General features: G+C 53.6%; 1 protein-coding gene across 1 annotated transcript in view; it reads right to left on the bottom strand.

Annotated features, from left to right (window-relative positions):
• CDH13 (cadherin 13) overlaps positions 1-16,596 on the bottom strand; it is a 906,077-nt gene that overhangs the window by 411,097 nt on the left and 478,384 nt on the right. Inside the window, exon 5 of the mRNA XM_079116937.1 lies at positions 6,017-6,169. Coding sequence (XP_078973063.1) covers positions 6,017-6,169 — 153 coding nt within the window. The remainder of the gene's footprint in view (positions 1-6,016; positions 6,170-16,596) is intronic.

Raw genomic sequence — 16,596 nt, forward strand, 5'->3', positions numbered from 1 at the left:
TTTCCTGTGCCCGAGGGCCTGCAGCTAGAGGCCTGTGTGGACCTAGGCTGTTTCTGCAGACACAGAGCAGGGGCTGTGGCCCTGGCCGTGGCCAAGAGAGACATGAAGCAGTAGCTGTGCTTTGCAGCTGGGAGTCCACAGGGTGTGTGAGCACAGAGTCCCTTGGCTCTTCTGGCAGCCAAGCAGAGCTGCTGATTCCAGTCCTGAGCATTGTTGGTGCAGAGTGGCAGGGCAGGGGGGCAGCAATGCCACCATGAGAACAGTGCTTCTCACAGGGGGACTTTCATTTCCACATCAAGACAACTGGCGCTTTCGGAGGCATTTCTGATTGACAGGACTGTGTGGCTCTAAATAGCCATGGATCCCCAGGCCAGCCCCCGTGACGAAGAATTCCCCAGCCCAAAAGGTCAGTAGTGCCGAGGTAGAGAAACCTTGCCCTGAGATGGCACCTCAGTGACTGCAGGGCCACCTTCTCCAGCCTGTGAGCCAGGTCGTGTGGCCCTTCAGCAATTCTACTGACCACCTGTACCTTAATAAATCCCTTTATTTGTAAATTTGTTGGAGAGGATTTGGTTGACTACCACGGAGGATCCCAGCTAAGAAAGTGGCCTCAGGGGTGACCAGACCCGTCAAAGCTGGCCCCTGCAGTCCAGGGCTGGGTTGCATCTCCAGCAGGAGTCTCGGGGAGTACAATCCCATGGGGGGACATTGTTATAAACAAGTCAATCAACTGGTCTGGGTAAGTCTGTGTGTTCCAACTGTCCCGTGAGCGCTGACCTCACGCTATGCCTGTGCCCCACGGCAGCATCGGTTGTCACCCAAGTGCATTTTCTGTCAGATGACTTGGAGCTATGCTGGGTGGTGGGAAAGCCCCGGGAGGGGAGGAAGCGCAGGAGCAGGGGAGCGCCCGGCTGCCACGGCGTTCCGACTCCATGGCAGCACCCCAGACCAGACCCTGGGAGCCGGGGAGCCAGTCACGTGGGGGAAAACCTGCGTGGATATCCGAGAGCAGACTGCGGTCCTGCCACATTCGGAGGCCCAGGACAGGCCTTCCAGCTGCCCCTTCGGTGGCTGAGCGTGACAACAGAACCAAGCTCATCCTCAGGGAGGGCAAAGAGAGCATCACTTAGGTATTTAGCAGAGCCTTGGCTTCTTGGCTCAAGAAGGTCGACACCAGCATGAATAGTGACAATGACAATGACAATACATCTGGGGAACCGTTTGGTGCAGGTCAGGGACCTGGGAGTGCTCAGGCACGAAATAGGTGCTCAGTAAGTGTTCTTTCCCAAGCTCTCTCCTCTCCTCCCACCGGCTCTGACGTCCTCGGTCATCTGTGGACACCAGATCAGTCGATGGCACCTGCCCACCGTTCCATCTCTCCTGCTTCCTGTTTGGCCTCACACCCCAAGCCGCCCATCTGGCCCCCACCTGCCTGCCAGTCTGTCTCCCACTCCTGTCGTCCCCTGCTGACAAATCTGCAGCCTGCAGATTATACTCATGGAGTCATTACCACCTGCTAATATTTTTATAGAATTTCATAAACTTGGTCATTCATGAATCATTTACAGTACTTTATTCCAATGACGAGTTCACAAATCACTCAAAGGCTGGCAAAATGCATAATAATGAGTAATATTTCAGGAAGCTTTGCATTAATACGTCAACTCTGGATCCTGCAAGAGCTAAATTACTTTGCCAGGTGTCACTTTGGGTCAGAAGCATGGGAAGCCTTCTTGGGGCTGGGGCAGCGGCTGGCAAGGCAGCAGAGGGTCGCCGAACGAGACCGTGTTTTAGAAGCAATAGATCATGGGCCTGGCGACCCCTCCACAGCCCCAGCAAGCGAAGGTCCTGGGCAAGAGGGTTGCTGGCTGGCATCAAAGTCTCCCTAGGATGGAACAGGAAGAAGTCTTTCTTCCAGTTGAGAATGCAGGCCTTCAGAGCTGGAGAGTCGGCTATGGATCCCAAATCTAATACGCGCCAGCTGCGAGCTCTTGAAAAGTGTGTAAGGGTTTCGTGCTTATCTGTAAAACGGTGTTAGCGCCGACTTCTTAAGTCTCTCGTGTGAAAGAGATTAAATAAGAGACTGTACGCGGAGAGTTGGCACGCTATCTGCCGCGCAGCGTTCAGTGAACGGTAGCGTGGATGATGATCCACATTCAGGGCCAAGAGCAAATGTGTCCCCGATGACTCCTCATCACGCAGACCCCTGTGGCTTCCGTCACCAAGAGGCTCTCCTGCTGGATGCGGGAAATGTCAACGCGATGACTTGTCCTTACGCGTGAATAGCATTTAAAACTCTAACAGGCAACAACACTGGTGTCACGGTCCCGTCCCTCTACGTCCACGTGCTGTCCGCTGTGGACGCTTGCAGATATGTAGGGTCAAGACCCAGACTCTGCTCCTCTAAGAAGCAGGCTTCTCCCAGTCACCCTGATGACCACCAGCATGGTGGGTCTGGCTGCACTAGGAAGACGGGGAGCTCTGTTGAAGGAGGAGCTTGAAATGCGGGTTGCTACATTCCTGGGCTGAAACCTGCCCGTGGAGAGCGGCTCTTGCCAAGTCCAAAGAGAGGAGCCATGAGCAGCCGTGGGAGACCCTCCTCAGCAAGGAGGAGCAGGGGACAGCACGAGGTCTGGAGGGAAGAGGTGCAGGAGAGAGGGGGCATGTGACGCTGTACCCTCCTGGGGGGGTGGCGGGGCCACCTGCTGAGACACTGCCTTCCCACTGAGCTCCTCCCAGCGGGACAGGACGTGGCCCTGGGCCAGGGTAGATCAAGCCACACCATCCTGAGGCACAACTTCCTGGCAGGCTTCTAGTTTACCTTGGACCACAGCTTGGGCTGTAGGAGGAGAGGTACAGGGAGCAGGGAGCCCGGCGCCCTGCTTCTTCTGCACCCCTACCCCGGGAGGGCCCTCAGCAGTGAGGGAATGGACCAGCGGACAGTCCTCTGTGACATGGGTTACAGAGCGGGGGCGTAAACTTGGGCTCAGTGAGGCAGGCTCGGGCTTGCGACCTGGAGGGGCTGTAGCCAGGATCCCGAGTTGCTCCCCTTCCTTGGCCCTGCCTCACTGTCTCCTGCGCTGGGTGAGATGAGCCGTGGTCCTGGCACCAGGCTGAATGCTTGGTGCATATCAGCTCAGCTGATGCTCACCCAACCCCGAGTCCATCGTTATTGCTTCCATTTTCCAGGTCAAAACGTAGAGGTAGACGCCTGCCAGGCCCCATGGCGGGGACTCGACGGGGACATGATGTGAATGGAATGCAGCTGATCTGTCCCCACGCAGGCCCCCTGCTTCTACCTGCTGTGGCACTGTGGCCTGACTCAGAGAAGAAAGCATGACATGAGCCACCACCAGTCTGTGCTACTAGCTGCTTAGCAGACACTAGCCATTCCATCTTGTGCTTGCCCCGCATTGTGTAAGGAATCGCAGAATCAGAGAAGCTAAGTGGGTTGTGAAAGATCACGTAGCTCAGGAAGCAGAGACGCTGAATCTTGGAAGTCTATTTTCTGACCCAGAGCTCTGGCCCTTAAACACAGTGACCATGTAGATCACTCTTGAATAGAAAACAAAATTGCCTAAATTAAAAAAAAAAAAAAAAAAAAGAAAGAAAGAAAATAGCAGGGTTTCTGCTCACCCAGCCCAACTGGGGAGGCAGCAGGGTTGGGTGTGGCTCCCTGGGAGCACGTGCTGAGCATGCGTGAGGCCCTGGGTTCAGTGCCGGTCACAGCAAGAGGAAAGGGCAGAAAAGGAGCCAGAGAGGCAGCCTATCCCAGAGGCGGATGTGGACAGGGCCCCGAGTTGGGTGCAGCTACGATCAGGGGGCCACCGGGTGGGGAGGGCCTTGCTGGCACCTTGGACCACCCCTGTGCAGCACCCCTGCCCTGCACAGACACACACGGCAGCTGTGCCGCAGCTTTGTGGAGCCAGAGGGACAGGATGTGATGGGGAGGCCTTTGGCTGGTGGCTCCGGCCACCTCCAGGCCAAGGGAAGCTGAGGACGGCTCCCATCAGCCCCTGGAGGTTGCTCCTTGACCTCTTTTCCTGCTGCCGTGACTGTGCCCAAGTGTCTGTCACCTCAGGGAATCTCTCCTGTCTCTGGAGACCAAGGTCACTGCCATCTGCAAGTGTCCGGCGAGGCCCGGCAGAGGGCGGCCCTGAGTCTTCCTCTGAACCTGGGTGGACTCCCAGCAGGCAGCTTTCCCGGAGCCCCTCCTGGAGTCTGCAGACCTCGGGTCACCCAGCCACGGAGCATCTGCACTGTCGCCCTGGAGTCAACAGCCCCAGGGTCCCCCAGAGGCACCAGTCTCACACCTGAGCACGGGCACTGTTTTCCCCTGGTTCTGCCTGTCCTGCCGCAGGGCTCAGAACGCTCCAGGTGACCTCCTGTCCTGGGTCTCCAATCGCCAGGGAGCTCCTGAGCCAGACTCGCCCCAAATCCCTCTCCAACACAGAAAGGAGGGGCAGCAAAGGCTAAGATTCTTGCTTAACATCAGAATGAAAAATCACGTCCATGGCAGACATCAACCTCCTCAGGGTGGAACTTAGGACACCGATGTCAGAAATGTGAAGAATTTAACTAGGAAATTCAAAAATATTCAGGAAAATAATTACCAAGAGTAACTTTGATTTATTGAGATTTATTGAGTACCTGCTAAGTGCTGGGCATTGTGCCAAATGTTTGCAAAATTAACCTCATTTCCTCTTTTACTTTCCTTAGAGGTGTTAGTTCTATCTGTCCTTCATGAACACGTCACAAGATCAGAGAGGGTAAGTGGGTTGCCTGAGATCACACAGCTCAGAAAACTGCAGTGCTGACTTGGATGGCCCTTTCCTTGATCCTAGAGTTGTCAATAGCTTTCTATGAACAATGAACTGCATCGTGCCTCTCCTTAGTTCCCTGCACCTGAAACTTTTAGGGGTATTCCCATGGCAGGAAGAGTATGAACATCCAGGATCTGCTGCCATTGTCCCTAGGGCACCTGGACGCCAACAGCTGCCAGTCATCTCTGGCTCTAGGCAAGGTCACCTAGAGCTGGAAACGTCCGAGCGAGCCAAGGTTCTATGTCTACAGCAACCAGACGCCCGTGGGGCCTCCATGAGGACACGTGGCTCATCTTTGGGGCTCCCCAGCAGGTGAGACCCCTGCAGATGCTCAGGAAGCCCTTCAGTCAGGCTTCGGAGAGGGAAGTCTGGGAGAGGGCTCCTCTTCCACCTGACCCAGGGTACACTGCTCAGCAGGGGCCGCCGGCCAGGCAGGGTTTCCCCTCCTACCACCCCGGCTGGCTCATATCTGCCCACCACCTGCGTCTCCAGTGCCCTTGTACCACCTTCTGCTCACGTGGAACCCACTGCAAACCAGCAGGGCAGGTAAGAAACCCGAGAGAAATCCGGCACCCCCAGCCGGCCCGGGTGCGCTGGCCTTGCCTTTACAGTGTGTCTCAGCGCTCCGGACGTCGGTGGCCACTCGAGTGCTCTGCGTGATGCCTTGGGTCTCCATGCACAGCCAGCACTGCTTCCAAAGTACTCTCAGTGGCCGCAGAACACTGCCTGGCACCAGCCATGACGTAACTTCTCCCCTGTTGCTGAGCATCTAGCCATCTTTCCTCTCTGAGGACCATTCCCTGCTGTAGGGTCACTGTACAAATATCTAAGAACATTCTCCCAAGGTTCTTTGGGTAGACTTCTAAGAGTGGAATTGTCACATCCGAGGGTTTCCACCTCTTGTGGCTCTTGATCATCAAGCTGGTCTTAAGCTAAAGCTACCTAAAGGTTCAGGCCTCCTCCGAGCTGCCCTTGAGTCTCTCTTGGTCTTATCAGGTCTGGGGGCTCCTTTGACAAGATAGGGACCCTCCCTGTCACCCTCTCTGGATTCACCTCCATTTCTCCTCTCACAGAGACACCCTAAAGCCACACAATCCTGGGTTTGATGAGGCATAGCAACGCTCAGTTCAGCAGAAAGAAACCCCTCTGTAAACCACGTCCGTGCGCGCAGGGTAGACGGCGAGGGTACTCACTTGATAAGTAGCCATCACTTCTCTGTCCAAGGTCCGTGTCACGGAGACGCTGCCTGTGTTCTCATTGATTCTGAAAATTCCCTTAGGCTCTTGATCCACTCCCTTTCCAGTGAGCCGGAACCTGGACCCTTCAGGTCTGTCGCTATCGACTACCTGGTCAGAGAAACAGGGAGACATTTAAGATCATCTGGAAGGACACAGAGACAGCACATTGCCAACAGCGCTTGGTGACCAGTCTTCCATCTCAGGTGCCAACCCAAAGGTGCCTGATGGACCAGGATTTGCCTGCAGCAGCACTGTCCAAAATAGCACTATGAAACTACCTTCCATCCTAATGTGCAAGTCTCTGCAGCCTGCCGTGGGGTGGGGGCTCACCAGGGTGGCGGAGATGGCGATGGATTAAAGAGAGCAACCGTGTGGGAGTTCAAAGTTGGACACTCACACTATTTTTAACTCCAGGAGATGGAAATTTTTTCTCTACAAGCAAAACCAAATAGGCAATAGACGCCATTTGCTCAGCAGTCCTCACTTGCCCGGCCAGGGGCAGATTCATATGCCCCCTCGACAGCACCACCTGCCCCTGCTCACACAGGTAAGAGGCTCAGAGCGAGGAAGCTCTTTGGATCTATTTTCTTTAAATCTTGAACAATGCTGGGGGAGGGAGGTTTTTTTTTTTTTTTCTGGTTATTTTTATTTAGTGGGTAAAACCTGAGGCACAGAGACATTTAGCAAGTTGGCCCAAGTCACAGCTACCAAAAAGATGAAGTTAGGATTCAGAACCACATCTTCCCGTTTCTCTGCCATGTGACACTGTCGTTTCTGAACTTACTTTAAGGAAATTCTCCCCAGATGGTTGCCCTGGATTTGACATTTTATGAGTAAATTCAGAAGGTAAAGGTTTGGGGATGTAACTCAGCAGCAGATCACTTGCCTACCTTGTGCTGGGTCCTGAACAATGTCCCCAGCACCACACACATGAAAAACACTAAGGGGAAAGATACAGGCAGAAGGAACCCCAAGAGGCAACAGGCAGGGAGGGAGAATCTAGGAAATTGCAGAAATGGTGAGTCATTAGCAGGGTTTGAGTAGAGTTGAGTCCAAGAGAAACCAGAGACCAAATCATGGGAATCTCCTCATGACATTTAAAGTCGTGCTGTTAAAGAAAGAACTATTATTTGCATAAGTTGGCTCTAGAGTTTACACCCAGGTTATCTGTCTATATTTAATCTCAGTTTATCATCAAAATTTACAAATGTTGATTTGATTATAAGGAAATAACCTGTAGGTCATGAACATGACAGTTGGTGACGTGGAGCTAAAAGAAAGCTGACTTGGGACCAGCTGTAACTACTTTACACATGAACAGGCACCTCCTGAAACAGAACCCATCCCGGAGAGTGACCCTCCAGAGGCAATGGCTGCCACCAAGCCTGCACCTGCAATTCTGCTGCCTGACACCAGGTGGCAGTGGTGTCTAAGGCAGCAAGAACGGTTTATCTGGCTGGGAGGCTGAGTTTCAAAGGACAAGATAGTTTTTTCTGTTTTTTGTTTTTTGATTTTTTTCCCCTGGTTTAAAATGTTCTTTACTGAAATACACTGAAGGTTTTAATTAAATGCCAATTACCTCTGCTTGCATTTTTAAGATTAATGGAAAATATGATCATTAAAAATAAGGCATGTGATACCTTGTGGTGAAAAGCATTTTTAATCACCACTTGACTTGATCTAATCCACCTGACATCTTCTCCTGACCCATTTCCCCTGCTAGGGGCACCAGGCGGTCCAGAGCCACAGGTTTCTGGGCTCACTACTCGATGCCAACACCGGGCAGAGAGCCCAGCACACAGCGGAGACAGACACGCGTCCTGCTTAGTGAGGAGTGCCGCTGCTCAGAGAGACGTGTCCCAGTCCTGGCTTCGCCAGCGACCACCATGCACCTCCATGCCCCTGTGGCTCTGTTTCCTCAACTGTAAAATGGGGACAACAGGCTCAATTCCCAGGGCTTCCAGGGTTTAAAGAGGTAGTGGAAAGTCCACAGAAGGGGCCAGTGAATGGCAGCCAGCAATTGCAATGCTGATTGTGATAATCATAGCCTAATATGCATTGTCACTCAAGGGGTCAGATGGACACCACCTCCAGGCATAAAAAGCATCTTAACCATGATATAGAAAGAAATCCCTCTCTAAGGGAACAGATTTCCTTTCTAAAAACAAAACTCACGAACCTCTCAGGTTCAAGAAGAGAGAAGAGTTGGAACAGCCGGGTACACTCCGCTCTGCTGCGTCCTGGTCCCACTTCCCCAGTGTGGACTCAAATCCTGCCTCCTTCTCCAAGCACACCCGAGACCTGGGGCAGTCTGTGCAGTAGGAGGAGGAGTGGCCACATTCCCGGGGAGGGACTTGGGACCCCACCCGCCTGCCGCAGGCCTGCAGGCGCTGACCTGCTGGGAGAGGCCTCGGTGGTCTTTGCTCTCTTTCTTGACCCTTCCCTGCTCAGGAGGGCTGGGGACACGGCACCCTGACCTTGTAGAAGAAGTGAAGCCGCATGGGCCTTGGGGGCGGGCACCGCCTCCTGCATCCTCCACCTGCCGCTCTGAACTCAGAGCTCAATTCTAGACCTGGAAACTCTCCTGGGAAGTCTTTCCAGGCCGCCAAGGTCGGGTCTGATCATTTCCTCCCTCCGCCTCCAAGAGTTAGAGCCACTTGACCTCATGGAAGCAGGCCTGGAGAGAGGGCCCTGTCCAATCAGCGCTTGCTGTCGGATCAAAACAGCTACCCAGGGAGGGCAGGCCCACCCAGGCTGCCTGCGTCCTCCCTCTGAGCTCCTGGGAGGCTGCCTTTCAGGAAATGTGTTGCCCTGGCCGCTGGTCCTCAGAGACCTGCGCTCTGAAGGGTGGGGTTCCTTCTCTCCAGGCGGCACCAGCCTCCCTGGAATAGGAGGAAAAGCAGATGCCCACCCCCTGCATCAGGAACTCAGAGAGCGGGGGCTGAAAGTGGAGCCTGCAAAGCCCCCCCAGGATCCTGTAGCCAAGTGGGAGGACCACAGCGGGAGACAGAGGCTACCCCACTGCTGCCCCTTCTCTTTGGAGCTGGGTTTCTGCACTGTTCTCTGGAGATTCTGCTGAAAAGACGCTGTTTTATTTTGTTCTGTTTCTTCTGCCACCTTCTTTCTAGACCGGTTTCAAACATGCAGTTGCTGGGCACCGTGGTGCACACCTGTTATCTTAGCGACTTGGGAGGCTGCGGCAGAAGCATGGCAGGTTCGAGGCCAGCCTGAGCACTTAGCAAGGCCCTAAGCAACTTAGACAGTGTCTCAAAATAATAAATAAAAAGGGTCCTGGATGTGGCTTAGTGAAGTGCCCCTGGGTTCAGTCTCCCCACCCTTGGTGCCCAAAACACAGCAGTAACATGAGCGCTTCCAAATCTGTCTTCCGAGATCTCAGCAGAGCAGAGCTCCTTCCCCAAGGACGCAGCAGCTCTGAAGGGCTCCTGGGAGGAAAGACGGGGTGGGGCGCTCTTCGGGGGCAGCTGGCTCCCAGCTCAGGGTGGACTCAGGACGACACTCAGGCGTCTCTGCCTTCTTGGTCCCTTGGGGTTTCAGAGGCATGCTGGCAGGACACGCTCCCACCTCCCCGAGCTGGGCAGAGCCGGGCTGTGCCATGGCTACAAGCCCCTGCCCGGCTACCCTGATGGCACGCAGACAACCTTCACGGTGCCCCGTGTCACGGAGCACGCGTCCGCGCCCGGCCGGAGCCAACCCTGCCCACAGCGGCTGCTCACACCTGCCCAGGGGCAGGCCTCTCGGTGAGCGGCTTCCCTGCGACCCTTCCTAAGGAGACTCTGCTTTTCTCTGAGTTGGGGGGGAAAAGAGCTAATGAGGAGAAGGCACGTGGACCCAGGTGCCGGGGGTCCTGCTCTGTCCCTGGCCCTCAGGCTCCCTGGTGGGCACCTGGGAGGGCGGGACAGCACGAGGCTTGCTATGGGTCCCGACCGCCTGATCCAGGTCCGAGGGCCCTCCTGCCACACACGCCCTGTGGTGTGACTCCCTGGGCAGAGCCGATGTCCCCTTCGGTTCCCAGGCCAAGTCCTGGTCTCACCTCCATTCTCTCCTGCAAAGAACTGATGCTATCAAGTTATGTTGTATGTTTTTTTTTTTCTTCTTCTTCTTTTTGGTACCGAGGATTGATCCTAGGGCCACTTTACCACTAACCTACATCCATGATCCTTTTTACTTAAAAAAAAAAAAAATGTCTCCCTAAGATAGTGAGGCTGGCCTCAAATTTGCCATCCTCCTATCTCAGCCTCCCAAGTTGCTGGGATGACAAGCTTGTGCCGCCATGCTCTGCTCAAGTTGTACCTGCTTTGAAGGCGTGATTCCATGATTCACGTACATCCGTATGAACTCAGAACATGTGGCAGTTTTGCGTGTCCAGGTAAACAGGACGTTGTGTGAGGATGATTTGCAGTTTTTCTGCTGCCTGTGCCAGGGCCTGTGTGTGCGCGCATAGCTGTCACAGGTGGATACTTTTACGCACTCGAGGATGTAGTGGCACAGAGCCCCCAGCCTTCCGCCCAGTTTCCCCTGACGTGAGCCTGCGCCACACCCACGGGACCTCGGCCTCCCTCAATGCTGAGGCTTCGCTGCCAGTTGCGCCACAGAATTGTGTACTCCGACGGCACCGGTTTGTCTACTGCTGTCCCTTTTCGGATCCAGGACCCACCCAGCGGCTGCCGTCCCGTAGGTGGAGTGTGCTTCCCCGGGGTTCCGGCTTTACCCCAGCTGCACTGACACCCGCCCCGTTCTCCTTTATGTCTCTGGAAACCCCATCGCTGTGTTGAAACGGCCCAGTCTCCACGCTCTGCGTGTCCTGTGGCCTCACGGGCTCCCAGCCCCACCGCCAGCCCCACTGTGGCCTGAGCCTTCACTGGGGGTCCTAGAGGCACCTACTGTTTGTTCTCAAGGCCCAGACAGTGCTGGTATACAGCTGGTGTCCAATAAATGTCTCCACCGTGTGTAAGTCTCCAGACTGGCCTCAGCATTTGCTCCCTTTTGCCGTCTCCCTTCCTGGCAGTGAAGGAGTGCTCATTCTGGAAGGCAGACCCATCTGACCAGGGCGGCGCCCGGGCTGCCACCTTCAATGGCTCCCCTGACCTGCAGGGCGGGCGCCCCAGGCCCTCCCTCCCTCCTCGATGGCCTCAGACCTGAGCTTGGCACTTTCTCTGGACCACATGTCCCCTGCACTCGGGTTCCCTCCATGTCTGCTGGGGTTCCTCCCTTGTCCTCCTGGACTCGGTGTCAGGCATCACTGAGCCCGGCCATTTCTCTTGTCCCCTGCTGCTGCATGGACACCCGGCCTGGACCCCCAGGCCCCGGCCCTCCTCACTGCCAGGTCTGCGGAGCTCGGAGAGCAGCTGGCTCTTGGCGGGTGGTGGCAGTCACTGCCCCTCACCTGCTTATTTCCTACTCTCTACCACCTTCCCTGAGTGCGGAACACAGGAGGCACTTGGTGAACGCTTAAGTGAAGACGCACACTTTATTTCCATGCTTTTATATGACCATAAAATGCTTCATAAACTCACAAATTAAAAATAAAAATAAGGCCTGTTGTACTGATTTTTTTTTTTTTTTTTTGAAACATGTGCAACACCAGTACCTTTTCTCTTTACGGTTCTCCAAGTTAGCTTCCCAGCATTTGGTAATGCCTAAGAGTCAAAAGGGGCTTAGGAGGCTTGCTGTCATTCTGATCTGGGAAAGGGGCCCTGGAAGTAGATCCTCTTTCCAAGAAAGTAGAAAATAATTCAAGTCCCCCCTGCAAGAAAAGTTACCAAAGAGAATAAAACACATGTGTTATGGTTTGGAGGTGAGGGTCCCCCAAAAGCTCACATGTGAGAGAATGCAGGGAGGTTCAGAGGAGAAATGAGTAGGTTGTGAGAGTCTTAACCCAGTCAGTGAATTAACCCCTGATGGGATCAATTGAAGTGGTGGGTGTGGCTGGAGGAGGTGGAATTGGGGCGTGGCTGTGGGGCATATATTTTGTCTCTCTCTCCTCTCTCCCTCTCTCCCTCTCCCTCCCCTCTCCCCCTCAATTATCATCTACTAATTGATCCACATGAAGATTCAGGGAGAGAATGGGTATTCTGTGCCTGTCTACAATAACCAAAGTGGGGAAGCAATGCAAGTGCCCATCAACAGATGAATGGATCAGCAAAACATGATGTGTACACATAATGGAATAGTATTCAGCTTTGAAAAAAGGAGCCGATATTTGCTACAACATGAAGGAAACTGAGGGCATCAGGACACCTCAGAAGCAGACAATTTGTGTGATCTCACTGTATGAGGTGCCTAGAGCTGTAAAATTCATAGAGACAGAAGGTAGAAGAGAACTTGCCAAGGAACAAGAATGCAGAATTATTGCTTCATGAGTGTGGAGTTTCAGTCGAGAAAGATGAACAAGTTCTGGAGATGATTGGCTGGGTGCACGGGGATGTGAATGGCATGTTTCACTCAGAGTTAAATAGCAGAATGGGTTTCTCTGCCTAGGACACAGGGCTCCATGTCTGTCAACCTCTATTAATAGCGACTGCCCTGCTCATATACTCTGCCCTGCCTACATGTTGACTTCCAGATCCTCGAGGTTTGAGCACAGCTGACTTTCATCCTGTCCTTATATCCTGTCCCTGGTGTTCGGGTGCACAGGGCAGGATGAAGATCACAGGAAACAACTGGGGTCAACAGCCTCAGTCTCCAGACTAGGGTGAATCATTGCTCCCCAGGGTTCAATCCCCCTGGAACTTTCTGCCTCCTGTTCACAACCCTTAGCTGTTGGAACTTTGGTAAAGTTGGTGATGGGCAACGTCTTTCTGAGTCGTCTGCAAGCTCGGCAGGCGGCCTGCCTCTGTGCTCGCTGTGGTCCCAGGGCTGAGCCAGCTCCTGGAACACGGGATGGCTCAGTGTTTGTTAAGTGAACAAATGTGAGCCCGGGTTTCCCTGCAGAGACACCGTGGGCCTGTGGGAATGAAGGGCGGGCTGAGCTTGGTCCTGGGCACACCAGGCGGGGACCAGAGCCTGGGAGCAGCTGGTGCACGTGAGATGGCACACGAAGCCCCAGCTGGCTGCCGAGATGGTCAGGAAGTCAGAATGCCTCGGGTGGGTGGGTGGTTTCCCGGGCGGTTGTCGCCCGAGTTTGCTTCTGAGGGGAAGGTTATGCGGTTAAGAGGCAGAGAAGGCGGAAGGGCTGCCGCCACAGGTCCCCCGCGAGGACCCGGGCCTCTGAGCATGAGCTGGCCATCCTCAGGCTCTCCCCGAACACCCCTGCCCCCTGCCTTGCAAGGCGAGGCGCACCTGCCACGCTCACGGCAGGAGCCACCCATTTGCTGACAATCCATCCCAGGCTCCTGCCCGTCCCTCAGCCGCCGGTCATGGCTTCTCATTACGTTTACCGAGTTGTGTTCAATTTCACGAGCACGTTCTTCTCCTCCCACACCTCTATTTACATTCAAAATATGAAGTCCACGTTTTATTTCCAGGGAATTCACAGCCCCCGAGGGTTCCCGGTCCAGTGCGTGCTACGCGCCCCGTGCCAAGCGACGTGGGAGAGGAGTCGTGTGGCAGAGGCTATGGCAGAGAAAGGGGAAGAAGCCACGTTTGCATCTCGGTCCTCGAGCCGTACCTGTCTGGACCAGAGTCCGCTGTTTCCCGTCAGCTCCACAGTTCTGCTTCCCTTTTGTCCAGCGGAGTGACTGGGCTCCTGATGGGTCTCTGCCTGAGTCTCTGGGCTCCTGCTACATTCTGTGATTCCACTCTTCTGCTCACTGTGCCCTAGTGTCTTCCTCTCTCCTACCTCCTGCTGTTCTACCCCAGATCAAGAGGGCCCCGGATCTCTAGGTCTTCCACACCTGCCATCTCTTCTCCTCAAGAGTCAGATGGATGGAGGTAGAAGGTCGTCCCTGAGGCTGTTCCCCAAGATCCAGCTCCTCTCCTTCTGGGAGACAAGACCCAGTCTTCCCTGTCCACTGAAAGTCACTTGTGGCTTCTGACTTGCCTTGGTCAATCAAGTGTGAGTGAGAGTGACACATGTCACTTTGGCTGACTTCTGGCAACAGACTTAAGAGCTCTGTGTTCCTACCCAAGCTCTCTTTGCCTTCCTCGTGGTGACAGGCCATCTCTAAGTAGTGATGACGTCACTGATCTGAGTCCCAGAGAAGAATCAAAGACAACGGTGAGCGCAACCCGCAGTGACGATGGGGCTTAATTTAACCTTTGATCCACAGAAACCCGGGGCTGCTCGTCTCCACAGCACAGCCTGACCCTTCCTGACTAACGCGCAGGGAACCCTGAGACAGGTCTCGTCTATCCCCAGGTCAGAGCTCACAGTAAGGGCAGTTGTGTGGCCTTCCTGAGCCTCATGCTCCTCCTCTGCAAAACAGGAGACAATGCCTGTCCCAACAGGGGCATGGTAAGTGGTTATGGGAACTTAGGTGCACAAGCCGGCTCAATGATTTGAGGAAAGTACTCTTTTTACGTCTATTGATGACAGTGACGACACAGGCTACCATTTATTGGACACCAACTCTCTGCCACACACTCTTCTAAGCATTTGCACATATTAGTGCATTCAATTTTTACAACTTGTTGAGGTGGCTCCTGAAGTCAATCTCCACTTTATGGAGGGAAAAACTGAGTCTCCAAAAGTTTGCCGATGTCAACTTAGGTGATGACTTTGGGTTGTAACCAAACCATTCAGAGGTCACAGCCTTGAGCCACATCCCTGTGGTCAGCTGATGGCATGTTCTGGGTTGGTCATGGCTACCCACGGGAATAATGGAGCCTGGCACCCATGGGGAAGCTCCCAACATGGACTTCCTGAGCAATACCCGCTTCGTGAAGACTGAGGAATGTTCATCTCCAGTCTGTCTGTGGCAGAGCCAGGATTAGGGACTTCAATGTCTGGCTTCCAGATTTATATGTATCCAGAGGGTCGCCCGTTCCCTCTCTACATCAAATTCCTGGCAGCGACGTCTTGAAATGCTCTCACCCCTCCGCTCCCCCAAGCTTTGTCAAGGTAATGGCACAATTTGAAGTTCTCTGCATGTGTTCTGCCATCCAAAAGGAAAATAAATTAATCATGCCCTTGGACACTGTTGAAATACACATACTTAATCTCTTGTGAACTTGCCAAACTTCTTTTTCCAGCTTCTGCTCGTTCCTGTCTCCTCCATCAGTTCAAATTTTTATGGTTCCCAAAGAAGATTAAACCAAATATTTATGCACTCATTTGAACCGTGGTTCAGAAAAAGCAACGTAACAAGATCAGCTAGGAACCTGAGCTGTTCCCACCGGGAAGCAATCCGCAGGAGCAAGTGAGCCACTTCTCCTGAGAGTCCCTGGAGCTGCACTTCTTTGGAAAATTTCCCCAGTACTTCTAACTCAGGACAGATTTCAATGGTCAGTCTGATGCTTGGAAACATAAGTAGTGTCAAAAGGAAATACAATGTTAATCATGTTCGTCTGCAGCCTGACCTTCTGTTCCGCGATGTACTTGGTTAGAAGGATGCATGCTCAGTTTTGAGGTTCCTCGTTCAATAAAGGAACTACTCTCGCTCGCCAGTGGATCCTGCCCTGACTAAAAGCTGCCAAGGGTCCCAGCCCCTTGATGTCAGGGTGTTCAGCTTAGCACCTGCTCCCTGCCTTTGCGTTCACACGCACCCTCTCATTCTATTTTCTATTTCCCCTCAAAGTGCCACTCACAGGCCTGTCTCCATTCCATTTCAGCCCTTGGGAGCTGCCTGCTGACCCAGAGGCTCCTATCCAAAGGCAGAATCTGGGCTGTCAGATCGGATCCTTCTTTTGGGAAGCCCAGGACTGGGACAGGGGGAGACTGAAGATCCTAAAGGTCTTATCAGCTTGGAAGTTGGGTCTGCCATTTGGGAGGAAGACCCTACCAGAACATAAGCAGAGACCCTGGCAAAGAACACAGTCTTCAGGGGAAACTGGAGAGAGTGAGTGATCTCTCTACTATGACTCCGTCGTGTGCCTTGTTTCCAATGATGCTCTGGCACTGACAGAGCACAAACCCCTTTGCAACATAGGGTCTGGTAAATGCCTTTAATCCACCAGATCTTTCCAAATGTTTACCTGTATGTGCCATTACTCTGATGCCCCTCGAATATCAGGGTACACTAGTTCTTCAGAGAGGACATCCCTGGCTGCCTATCAAAAGCAGTGGGTCGGCCTTTCCCTGATGTCCTCTAGCCCATCCCCCCGCTGGACTTCCTTCACAGAACCCTCTGGCCTGACACATTTCCTGCACATCCACGTCTTTAGTCTTGGTTACCATTTAGATCAAGTGCCATGTTAGGAGGGACTCTGCTGTGTTCACTGCTCTGAACAGTGTGCGTGGTCCATGGTAGACACTCGAATATGTTCTTAATCAATAAGGAAGTTATGCAAAGAGAAGCTGAAACGAAAGGCCACAGGGTCAGAGAAGAAAGAGGAAGAATGCCTGAGTCCGTGGGCAAACACGGCTACCCTGTGACTGGTCAGTTCTGGTAAGAACCTGCTCTGTTTCTTAGACTGGA

Source organism: Sciurus vulgaris (genome assembly GCF_902686455.1).
Source record: "Sciurus vulgaris genome assembly, chromosome: 17".
NCBI lineage: Eukaryota > Metazoa > Chordata > Mammalia > Rodentia > Sciuridae > Sciurus > Sciurus vulgaris.